This window comes from Lutra lutra, chromosome 9 (genome assembly GCF_902655055.1).
Source record: "Lutra lutra chromosome 9, mLutLut1.2, whole genome shotgun sequence".
In the NCBI taxonomy this organism is placed as follows: Eukaryota; Metazoa; Chordata; class Mammalia; order Carnivora; family Mustelidae; genus Lutra; species Lutra lutra.
Window position 1 is genome coordinate 36,359,985 of NC_062286.1, and position 13,489 is coordinate 36,373,473.

Consider the following 13,489-nt stretch of genomic DNA (forward strand, 5'->3'; position numbering starts at 1 on the left):
AAAAAAAAAAAAGAAAGAAAGAAAGAAAAAGAAAAAAAGAAAAAAAAACTAGCTGGAAACTGGAGTGTGAATTTATGATGCAATGTGTTTAATGATATTAACATGCAGAGTGGCAATTTAGGATTTTTATGTTGTGTCCCAAGAACCAGGTACATGTGCTAATTTTGATAGGGATGGGGATGGTGTTGAAGAGGCATCATTCTCCTGCATATTTTAGGACGAAATCACTAATTTCTTGACATTTATTAGAATTCACAAGATTTGGAAGAGAGAAAAAAAAAAATCAGCACAATTTGTTGAACTATTTCGGAAAAATGCGACATGACCATTTTCAAATGGTTACTAATAATGAAGGCAAATCCACAAAAATATTTCTGGATCAAAAGCAAGTGTGATGGCTCAAAATTCTTAGAATGGTTATTCTGGGCAGAAAAAACTATAGTTATTTTATTCTTTTCCATTTTCTGTGTTTTTTTGTTTAATTTCATAGAAAATGTTCATCCTTTATAATGGTGGAATTGGAAATTTGAAATATGTTTCTTTTCTTTTTTCTGCAATAGGGTTACATGATGGAAAACCGAATCTCAGGCCTAAAATGCGACACAGATGTGTTTGTGACTTTTGAAGGTGACAATGTTGTTATGCTGCAGGTAAGATTCAGGAAATGTTTATTCTTCTTAAATGGCATACTTTTCAAGATGAAGAGTTATCCAGAAATCTGAAGTGTTTCATACGTTTTATCTTCATCTGATGTCTTCATTTAATTGGCAGGTGTTTTCCTGTTAAGCCTTTGATTTTTGCAGTAGTTGAACAGAGGATTAAATTATTTCTCTCCTAGCTTATCTTTGACATTGCCCTGTATCTTTCTTGGTTGAAGAAAACTTCAACCCGTTTTAGTCAGATCCTTCTGCTGGAAGTTTATTCCCAAAGAATACTTGAGGACCCAGAAGATGAACAGGAGAAAGGCATGAAAAGGCAGGTTATAAAAGGAGGACAAATTGACCAAGCTCCCTGGTGATCAGAGACATGCATGTGAGGGCGTACCACACTGCTGTTTTCTCCAACAAATTGGCTCATGTTTAAGAGCATGTCGAAGTCCCAGTGTTGGTGAGAACAAAAGAGGCACTCTTCCATGTTGCTATTAGGCTGTGTGTGATTCCATGTCTGGGACTATCTAAGATAATAATCCTAAATACAGAAGAACTTCAGGGCATAAACGTTTTCATTAGTACATTATTTATTATAGCAATAATGTTGGAATCTAAATTTTCAACAATATGAAAATGATTATGTAAATCATGTTCTGGCCATTCAATGGGGAATTATATAGCTTTTAAAATTGTACTTACAAGGATTTATTACAGAAATTAAAAACTTAATATATGATAAGTAAAAATGATATAAAACTATATATACAATGGGATTACAATTTGGTATTTTTACAAAAAGAAAACAGGGACTCCTGATTCTGCTAGGATGGAATGGCCCTATTCCTCCCAGGTCCTCCCTCTTAATAAACGAACACTCTGGACATAACACAACAAATGAGCATAGGAAACCTCTGAAAGGGAGAAAGACGAAGACAGGCTGCCTAGGGAGCTTGCAACCAGAGGAAGGGAAAGGCAGCAAGTTGTCTGGGTTTCCTTATTGCCTTCCATATATCCTGGGTAAGAGCATATATGTATGCCCTGAATCTCTAATAGGTGTAGACAAACCAAGAAAAACCTTGTTCTCCCTACCCAAAGGACAAGGAAGATGGTGGCCTGATGATTAAAAAAAACAAACAAAACAAAAACCTTTCTAGCTCTATTCTCTGTACATCAGTCAAAGAAAATGGAAAAACTGAACACATGCACACATACACCAGTTTCAGCAGGACCTGGCAGGAACTGATCTTTCACCTGACTTCTGATCCATGGCAGTAATCAGACCCTGGTAGCCGGTGGTAACACTCCCGTTACTCAATGTGGTGCTATTGGTGGGGCTGAGCAGGGAACTAATCTTCTACCCCTGCCTAGTGGAAGCAAGTGGAACTTAGATTTTCATCAGGGTAATGTCATCAGGGCCCATTGGTAAGCCTCCATTTCTACTCAGCAGCAACAAGACTGATGTAAGGTGAAACAGATCACCAGTACCCTTAACCCTTACCCCAGTATCAGCAGGATCAAGTGGAGAGTTGAGCCCCCACCTCCACAACTAGAATGAAGGTCATCAACTAGACTGACCCAGGAGGTCTGATAAAAAAATGAGAAGACTCAAGTCACCAATATTAGGAATGAGAATGGGTATCTTGGAGGAACTAAGAAAATGATGAAGGAACACTAGAAAATAACTTTACGTTAATAAATTTGATGACTTAGTCAGATTGACCAATTCCGCAAAATCACAAACACCCAGATCTAACCAACTTGAATAGTCAACCTGAATAGTCCTATAATCTTACAGAAATTGAATTTTTAATAATAATAAAATGCTTCCCCCAAAGAAATCTCTGGGCCAAGGTTTCATTGGAGAATTTATCAAACACTTAAGGAAGAATTTTATGCAGTCTCTCCCAGAAAATAGAAGAGAAGAAAACACTTCCCAACTCATTTTTTTATTTTAAATTTTTTTTTTAACAGACAGAGAGCATGCATGAGCTGGGGAAGGGGCAGAGGGAGAGAGAGTAGCACAGAGCCCAACATGGTACTCGATTTCATGGCCATGATATCATGACCTGAGCGAGATCAATAGTGGAATGTTTAACCAGCTGAACCACCAAGGTCCCCCCAATTCATTTTATATAGTTTGTATTACTCTGATACCAAAAATAGATACTACAAAAAAGGGAAGACTACATATCAATAACTCTTATAAATTTAGATGGATGTAGGAATCTTCAATAACATATTAACAAATTGAATCTGACAGTGTATAAAAATAATTATACACCACAGCCAAATGGTATTTATTCCTGATAGGCAAGACTGCTTCAGCATTCAAAAATCAGTTGATGTAGTTCATAATATCATCAGACTACAGGAGGAAAAAATCACATGATCATATTGGTTTATACACCTAAAGCTTTTGACAACATGTTGATGCAAAATCTTACCAAACTGGAATAGGAGGGAATTTTTGAACTTGATAAAAAATACGTACAAAAAATGTAACTAACATCATGCTGACTGGTGAAATACTGAATACTTTCCTCCTAAAAGCAGGATCAAATCAAGGATGTCCATTGGCACTACTGTTATTCAACATAGATCTAGAAGTTATATCAGTACAATAAGGCAAGAAAAAGAAATTAAAAGACATAGATAATAGAAGGGAAGAAATAAAAACTTTCCCTGTTTGCACATTATGTGATTATCTACATAGAAAAATCCATGGAATCTACCCCAAAACTCTTAGAACTGAGCTCGTAAGACTCCAGGATATAAGATCAATACACAAAAGTCAATCTCATTTCTGTGTACTAATAACAGATGTGAAAACTGAAATTAAACACACAATATCATTTACAATTGTTCCAAAGAAAAGGACATACTTAAGTGTAAATCCAATAGACATGCATAAGATCTATGTGCTGACAATTACAAAATGCTTCAAAGAAATAAAAAAATCCTAGATAAATGGAGAGACATACTATATTCATCAGTTGGATGACTCTGTGTAGGAAAATGTCAATTCTGCCCAAACTGATCTATACATTTAATGAAATTCCCATCAAAATCACAACAAAGTTTTCTGTAGACACAGACAAGCTTATTCTAAGACACCATCAAAATGGTGAAATAGGAGTTTTCTGCCATCTTATGCCCAAAGAACACCAATTCTGATAATCATCCAAGGATGATAGTGCCTCTGTGTAAGTCCAGAAGTCCAGTGAGGTTCCAGCACACCATTTGAGCAAAAAGTAATGAGATTGGATGCATTGAAGAGGGTAAAAGGAACAGTTTCACTTTACCTGTGTCAGCCCTCCCTCAAGACAGCACAGCTCAGTGACAAGAGAGACCTTTTGGCATGCGATTTCTCCCACAGGGGGAGTGGGGAGCATGCGAGTGAGCACCCAGCTTACCCAGTTGTGTGGGGGCACTGCCCAAGAGGCCCATTTCTTTCTCCTCTCACTGAGATTTCTGAGGTGTGTTACATGACATAGAGTGCAAGGAGCAGCCGTGGCTGCTCTCAGAGGACAGTGATTGGACATGGATCTCCTAACTGCTTTGCAGACTCCTTCAGGAAACCCACTTATGAGCCACTGGGGACACCCCACTTACAGATCCTCCATGTTGGTCCACAGGCTCCCACAGTGTTCCACATGCCTCAGTCACACATGTCACTACTCCATGGCCAGTTATCAGGGTTCATTCCCAAGGGCAGCCAGAGCCAGCCTTCGCAGTCAGCTAGTGAACACATACAGAAAGCCAACCTGACTCTGTGGGATTGGAAGAAAGCACACAAACTCGAGCAGTCACTACCACCCTGGGGGAAGTAAACAGAAAGCTTTAAGCACTAATCCTACTTTTGTAGGATCAAAAGAAGTCATACAATCTTAGAAACTATTCCCTAAGAGAGAATAAGAAGTGTGGAACATGTGTATCCACAGAAGGTCTGAAAAAGCCTCAGAATTCATACAGGGCTGATGGAAGGTATTTCTCTCCCAAAGCCAGCCAGTAAAGACTAGAGGAGGTGAATTCTTCAAATGTGAAGACTGCAATGCAAGACTTCAAGGAACATGAGAAATGAAAGATATGTGACACCACAAAAGGGAAACAATGATTTTCTAGTAACTGACTTCAAAGAAATGGAGATCTGCAATTTTCCTGATAAGCTATTCAAAATAGTTGTTTTAAGGAAGCACAGTGAACTATAAGAAAACCCAGAAAGATAATTCAATAAAAGCAGGAAAGCACTACATTTAAAAAATGAGAAATTTCACAAAGAAATAGAAATCATTAAAAAGACTCAAATTGGGGGCTCCACCTAGGCTCAGTCAGTGGGGCATCTGCCTTTGGCTCAGGTCATGATCCCAGGGTCCTGGGGCCCGCGGGCCCCAGGTTGGGCTCCCTGCTCAGCAGGGAGTCTGCTTCTCTCTCTCCCCCTGTTCATGCTCTCTCTCTTGCTATCTCTCTATATTTCTCTCTCTCTCTCAAATAAATAAATAAAATCTTTTTTTAAAAAGAATCAAATAGGAATTATGGAGTTGGGGAACACGGTGAATGAAATGAAAGATGCAGTAGAGAACATTAACAGCAGACCTGACTGAGCAGAAAAAGAATTTGTGAAGGAGAAAAAAAAACAGGTCATTTGAAATTATCCAGTCAGAGGAGAACAAAGGAAAAGTGAAGGAAAAAGAGTGAAGAAAGCCTCTCTGAACTATGGGACACCATTAAGAAAAGCAATCTATGCATGTTGGAATCTCAGAAGGAGGAGAGAGAAAGGAGTAGAAAGTTTATTACAGAAATAATGGTTGAGAATGTCCCAACTCTGGGGAGAGATTTGGATATCCAACTTCATGAAGCTCATAAGCCCTCCAAACCTTTCAACTCAAAAAGATCTTCTTCAGTGTATATTATAATAAAACTGTCTAAAATAAAAGACAAGGAATTTTAAAAGTAGCAAGAGAAAAAAATTCCTCAAATACAAGAGAACCTCCAATAAGGGTGTCAATGGATTTTTCAGTAGTAAGTTTGTAGGCCAATAGAGAGTGAGAAGATATATTCAAATGCTGAAAGGAAAAGAAAAAAAAACCCTGCTAAACAAAAATATTTAACCTGAAAAAGTTGTTCTCCAGGGGCACCTGGTTGGCTCAGTGGGTTAAATAAGCCTCTGCCTTTGGCTCAGGTCATGGTGTCAGGGTCTTGGGATCGAGCCCCGCATCAGGGTCTCTGCCTGGCAGGGAGCCTGTTTCCTCCTCTCTCTCTGCCTGCCTCTCTGCCTGCTTGTGCTCTCGCTCTCTCTCTCTCTCTCTGTCAAATAAATAAATAAATAAATAAATAAATAAATAAATAAATCTTAAAAAAAAAAGTTGTTCTCCAAAAATGAAGGAGAGTTATAGACTTTCTCAAGCAATAAAAGCTGAGGGAGTTCATCACCACTAGACCGCCTTGCAAGAAATGATGAAAGGAGTTCCTCAAGCTGAAATGAAAGGATGCTAATTAGTAACATGAAAACATATGAAAATATAAAACACAATAGTAAAAGTAAGCATATAACCAGATTTAGAATATCCTAATACTGGGATATGGTGATATGTTTAACATTCAACCCTAGTATAAAAGTTAAAGGACAAATTATTAAAAATAATGATAATAATTTTTTAAGGGATACACAAAATAAAAAGATGTAAATTATGACCTCAAAAACAAAATGGGGAGGAGTAAAGACGTAGAATTTTTTATGTGATGGAGCTCAAAAAAGACTGTTATATCTTAACAGTATATTCTGTAAGACCCATGATAATTACAAAGCAAAAAACTGTAGTAGACACAAAAAGTAAGGAGAGACAATCAAAGTGTATGTTTATGGAAAATCATCAAATCACAAAAGAAGATGGCAAGAGGGGAAAAAAGGAACAAGGGAACTCCAAAAGAGCCAGAAAACAATAAAATAGTGTAAATAAATCCTTACATATAAATAATTATTTAAATCTAAATGGATTAAATTCTCTAGTCAAAAGGTATAAAGTGGCTAAATGGAATAAAAATAAAAACAAAACAATACCCAACTATATGCTGTATATAAGAGACTAACTTCAACTTTAAGGACACAAACAGGCTCACAATGAAGGGATAGAAAAGATACTCCATCCAAATGGAAACCAAAAGGGATCAAGGATAGCTACACTTACATCAGACAAAATAGAATTTAAGTCAGAAAATCTAACAAGAGACAAAGAAGGTCATTATATAATGATAAATGGGTCAATTCATGAAAAGGTTATAATAATTGTAAATATAATGCACCCAACATTGGACTACTTAAGTATATTAAACAAATACTAATAGATCTGAAAGGAGAAATAGTGCAATAATTGTAGGCGACTTTAATATCTCATTTTCAGTAATGGATAGATCATCCAGATGGAAAAGTGATAGGGAAACTTTAGACTTGAAATATACTTTAGACCAAATGGACATAACATATACAGAACATTCCATCCAATAATAGTAGAATGTGCAATCTTCACATATGCACATGGAACATTCTCCAGAATAGATTGTGTGTTAGGTCACAAAACAAATCTTTGCACATTTCAGAAGATCAAAATCCTACCATCTATCTTTTCCAATTGTATATTTTTTATATGAGACTAAAAACCAATTTTATGAGACTAAAAACCAGTAACATACCCAACAGTGAAAGGTTGAAAGCTTTTCCTCGAAGATTGGGAACAAGACAAGGTGCCCACTGTCACTACTCTTACTCTTCATAGCACTGGAAGTCCTTGCCAGAGAAATTAGGCAAGAAAAAGAAAAGGCATATAAATTGGAAAGGAAGAAATAACGTTTCTGTTTGCAGTTGATGTGATCTTGTATATAGAAATCTAAAGAATCCGCCAAAAGTTGCTAGAACCAATAAATGTATTTAGGAAAATTACTGGCTACAAAATCAACATACACAATCCAGTTGCATTTCTGTACACTAACAACAAAATATCTGAAAAAGAAGTAAAGAAAGCAATCCTGTTTATAATAGCACCAAAGATAATAAAATACCTAGAAATAAATAAAACATCTGAACACTGATAATTATATGACTTTGATGAAAGAATTTAAAGAAGGCACAACAAATAAAAAAAATATTCCATGCTCATAGATTGGAAGAATTAATATTGTAAAATGTTCATACTGAATCTATAGATTCAATGTAATTCCTATAAAAATTCCAATGACATTTATCACAGATAGAAAAAAGAATCCTAAAATTTGTATGGAACTGTAAAGGACCCTGAGTAACCAAAGCAATCCTGAGAAAGAACAAAGCTGAAGGCATTACTCTTTCTGATTTCAAACTATATTACAAAGTTATAATAATCCAAACAGTGTGGTACTGGTGGTACTGGCATGAAGAAGGACATATGGACCAAAGGAACAGAATGAAGAACCCGGAAATAAATCCATGCATGTCCAGTCAACTAATATTTGGCAAAGAAGATAAGAATACTCAATGGAGAAAGGATAATCTCTTCAATCCATAGTGCTGGGAAAACTGGATGTTGACATGCAAAAAAAATGAAATTGGACCCCTATTTTACACCACTCACAGAAATTAACTTGAAATGGATTAAACATGTAAACATAAGACTTGAAACTGTAACACTTCCAGAAGAAAACAGGGGGAAAGTTCCTAGACTTTGGTCTTGGCAACAATTGTTTTAGATATGATACCCAAACACAAGCACCAAAACTGAAAGTAAAGAAGGACTGCATCAAAGTAAAAGGCTTCTTCTCAAAAAGAAACAACGAACAAAAGAAAAGACAGTGTATGGAATGGAAGGGAATATTTGCAAACCATATATCTGATAATGGGTTAATATACAAAATATATAAGGAAATTATACAACTCATTGGCAAAAAAGAAAATAACCCAAGTTAAAAATGAACAAAAGACCTGAGTAGTTTTCTAAAGAAGACCTGAAAATGGCCAACAGATACATGAAAAGGTGCTTAACATTACTAATCACCAAGGAAATGCGGATGAAAACCACCTTGAGATATCACCTCACACCTGTTAGGATGGCTTTTGTAAAAACAGAGCAAAACCCAAAGATAAAACATATTAGCAAGGATTCAGAGAAAAGGGAACCCTTGTGCACTGTTGGTGAGATTGTAAATTGGTACAGCCAATATAGAAAACAGTATGGGAGGTACTTCAAAAAATAAACCTTGACCTAAGTTTCCTTATAAAAGTTTTAACTCAAAATTAACTACTTAAATATAGGATATAAAATCATAAAAACTTTCACAAAAAATTTTTAAGAGAAAATCTTTGAGAGCATGGACTAGAAAAAAATTTTTAGATTTGACATCAAAAGCACAATTCATAAAAGGAAAAATGGGAAAACTAGACTTTACCAAAATTAAAACCTTCTTCTTTGTGAAAGACCATGGAGATGAAAAGACAAGCTAAAAACTGGGAGAAAATAATTGCAAACCATGTATCTGACAAAGTCCTTGGGTCCAGAAGATGTAAAGAATTCTCAAAACTCAACAGTAAAAAACCATCCAATTATGAAATAGGCAAAAGTCATGAACAGACATTTCCCTGAAGAGGACATTCCAATGGCAAATGTGAACATGAAAAGATAAGCAACATCATTAGCTGTTAGGGAACTACAAATTTAAACCACATTGAGATACTACCGCAACCCTATCAAAATGCTAAAATTTAAAAAAATATTAATAATTTTATTATGCCAAAGGAAGCAGAGAAACTGTATCACTCATACATTACTAGTGGGTAGATAAAATGTTACAGCCACTCTAGAAAAAAGTATTCAGTTTCTTAAAAAACTAAGCATGTGCTTACCATAAAACTCAGCAATTATACTCTTGGACATTTACTCTCAGAGAAATGAAAACGTGTACTTATGCCAAAACCTGCACATGAATGTTCATAGTCAGTGTATTTGACACAACCCCAAGCTGGAAACAACCCAAATGTCCTTCCCTGGGTGACGGGGTGGCCTGACTGACACATCCATACCACACTCACCAGTAAAACACAAACACCTGTTGACTCTCAGCAACCTGGACGCTGAGTGAGAGAAACCAATCTTAAAAGGTCCCATACTGTACGATTGCATTTATATAACATTCTAGAAATAACAAAATCATGGTGATGGAGAACGGGGTCAGCGTCTCCAGGAGTGAGGGAGGGAAAAGGGAGGGAAGGGGCCGTGATTATACAAAGGTAGCATGAGGGATCCTTGGGATGGAACTGTTCTATATCTTGCTTGTGGTGGTGGTCACATAGAGGTATGCATGTGATAAAACTGAACAGAACTGTGCACACGCATGCACACATGCACACACATAACTGCATGTAAAACTAGCAAAAACGGAATGAGCTCTGTGGATTGTACCAGCACCGTTTTTCCTGGTGGTGATATTGAAACAGTGCTGTATTTTGGAAGATGTTATGGTAGAGGGTACATGAGATCTCTCTGAATCACTTCTTACATCTGCATTCTTAAACTTGCATAAAAATAAAATTTTTAAAAAATGAACATTTGCATTGATGTTTAAAAAATATATTAAAGATATATTAAAATACTGTAGATTGTTATCTTTATGTGGAAAAGGCTCTGGATGCTTGAAAAAAATTGATATTGAAATGAATTTTTATAATGCAAAAATTTTTATGAAAAATTGGCTAACTTAAAGAGTAATGCAGACATTTTTGGAATGGTATTCAGTTATAAGTTTAGTCCACTGAAAACTAAAATGTTAGGTGGCAGCTCTCTCCTGCCCCCTTATTATTTTAGCTTTTAGGGATATCTATAGTTAAGTAAATAATTTAGGGGGAATTATTTAAGAATTGCCATTTAATTTGGGCTAGATTAATAGTTGCCTGCTCTTTGGTCTCCCCGCTAAATGTTGCTTTAAAAAAAAAACCTCTCCTTAAGAATATTCGGTAATCAGAGGGGCACCTGGAGGGCACAGTTGGTTAAGGTCAGATTCTTGGTTTCAGCTCAGGTCATGATCTTGGGATCCTGAGTCTGAGCCCTGCATTGGGCTCTACCCTTGGCATGGCTTGAGATTCTCTCTCCCTCTTCTTCTGCCTCTCCTGCTCACACAAGCGTACTCTCACGTTCTCTCTCTCTCTCTCTCTAAAATAAAGAAATAAATCTTTTATTTAAAAAAAAAAGAATACTCAGTAATCAGACATTATACTAATTCACATTCTCCATCTCAGCTGGTGATCCAAGTGTGTGAGGTTTTTCAACAACTTTCTCCTCTGGGAGTATGTTTTAAATGTTAGCATGTGGTTCAGCATCATCTGAGTCTGAAATTATGATTCAGCGCTTTAATTGCAAAGCTCTAGCTTGTGGGCAAGATGGACAGATGGTATAATCTACTTAGGGGATGGTCACAGTTTCTAACTATGAATGAAAATGGAAGCCTAGGCAGAGATGGAGACTACTTGCTATTTGTCATGTAAATGAGAGAATGGGCAATGAGAGTGAGGCACTGCAGACCATGGTGGGGCCGTAATGGAGGGATGCTGGGCAAGAGGGAGGCTGAGCCCCTGCTCAGGTGGACATGTGCCAGGACAAAGAGACAGAGCATTGCTGCAGTAAGAGCCCATGGAAGGACTTCACGTCCAGGCTGAGGAAAGAAGCCAGCAATGGCTCAGTCTGCCAGAAAGGAGATAACCAGAGACCTTAAAACCAGATGGTAATAACCTTCTTTGGCTGGCTCACAACCTCAAGCCATGACTGAAGTTTATTCTTAGGCAGAAAGACTTGTTTTATAAGTAGTATGTGTCAGGAGTCCCCAGATCACCCTCAGGTTTGACAGTTCTCTTGGACTCACAGGACCCAGCATGTCACCACGGTCATGGTTAGGATTTATTGTAGCAAAATGATAAAATACGAAATCAGCAGAGGTAAAAGGCACATGGGGCAAAGTCTGAAGGAAACCAGACATGAGTTTCTAAGACTCCTCTCCCACTGGAGTTACACAGGACATACTTAACTCTTCGGGCAATAACCGTGACAGTGTATATGAACTATTGCTTAGCAGAAAAGTTCGTTGGACACTCAGCATGTAAGGTTTTTATCGGGGGCTGGTCATGTAGGTTCCCTCTACTTAGCATACGTCAAAATTCCAGACTTTCAGGAGGAAAACAGGTGGGCAGCATAAACCATATCATTTGCACAAACAGTTCAGGCACAGCAAGTCATACTTATTAGTCAGGAAATGGTGGGAACTCTTCCCAAATCCAAGTTCCCAGATGCTAACCGAGGGCCATCCTTGCAAGCAGGCCTTTCCAGGAATAGCAGTCTCTGGCCTGCTGTGCTGACTCCTTTCTGCAGTGGTGCCATAAGATGCCCTTCCTGATTTCATTGCTAAGAAGAGGGAAGATTAAAGGTGTGGGGGGGTGATCACTTTGGAAGTGATCCAAAGGCATCCAGAATTAGGAAGAAAGAAGATATTTAGACACTACGGCATAAATAGGAGGACTGGAAACCCAAGGAAGGGCTTCTGATTCAGGAAGATGATGACATGAACACCCATATTACTGCTCCTCCCTCCTCAAATCCCATTGAAATAGCTGGAAGAAAAAATAGAAAAGAACAGATCTGCAGGGGCATGGGCAGTGGAAGAGGAGCCATCAGAGGACCAAGGAACTTGACCTCTTTCTGGAGAATGGAAAGCAGATGGGATGGAAATGATGGGTCAACCCAAGTGGAGAGGGCTGGAGGTGAGGGTTGTTACTTTGGGTTATCACTGAAAAGACGCTGAGTTACAAGGGTTGAGAGCAAGAGAGGGACTGGGCCAGAGAACCAGGCATTTCTGTCAAGCCCTGCCTAGAAGCAGGATGGCTGGGCTCCTACATCAGAACCCTTGACTACACTTGTAGCATCTGCCACAACTCTGGAAACTGCTCTGGGAAAGGACACTTGACAGCCTGCTGAGGGAAGCCTTGGTCTCCTTGGGTGAGAGACCAAGACCTCTCAGCACATTAGCTTTGTGCTGGGGAGAAGGTCAGCCTGCCTGCTTGCCACCAGTTGACACACCCTACAGGAAACCTGTCAGATGACAGGTCCTATTTTGTACCCAGAGCTTTCAGGGTACCTGTCATCACACAGAGTTGGGAAAGGTGGCTCTGGCTGCCTGCATTGGTCAACCTGGCCTTCTACGTGAGTGTTGGAATCTGCCCATACTGGGGAGGCTTCCTTTCTCTGGGCTGGATTTTGCTTCAATTGTACTTCCTGAGGCAGAGATAGAAAATTAAGGAGACTAGGGAACAGCAGAAACCAGTCAGTGAGTTTCATAGTATTCCAGTGTTACCTACGGTGCTTTCAACCCTCTGCCCCATGTTGAGACTCTAATGATCTTCAAAGTGGTAGTATTGCTGTCCCATGATTGAGGAGAGGGGGAAAGAGCAGGCATGCACTATCGAGTTTCTGCAGGCTTTACATACTTCCCTTTATGCAAGATGAAAGGTCCTCTGACCCTTTCATTATTTTCCTGGGGCAGAGGTTGTAGGCCCTTGGTGAAATTTAATTATGTCCTCCACCAAATCCAATTATGCCCCACACCCATGAAATCCCATTATAACTTTCTTTGCTTCATTAGAGATACAGCAGAACAGGTGCCTTCCTAATCCACTCTGGCAGATTTCCTAAAGAGTATCAGTCAGAGGCTTTGCATAGATTGGTTATTACTCTTCTTTGCAGGGAGCAAAAATGCAAAAATGCAAATGACCTGTGGTCTAACTTGCTTAAAGACCATGTAAGTATCTGGTTTCCTATAAGAAAGTTGATTCCTTA

General features: G+C 38.2%; 1 protein-coding gene across 1 annotated transcript in view; it reads left to right on the forward strand.

Annotated features, from left to right (window-relative positions):
- ACOXL (acyl-CoA oxidase like) overlaps window positions 1-13,489 on the forward strand; it is a 336,509-nt gene that overhangs the window by 200,259 nt on the left and 122,761 nt on the right. Inside the window, exon 13 of the mRNA XM_047746939.1 lies at window positions 561-650. Coding sequence (XP_047602895.1) covers window positions 561-650 — 90 coding nt within the window. The remainder of the gene's footprint in view (window positions 1-560; window positions 651-13,489) is intronic.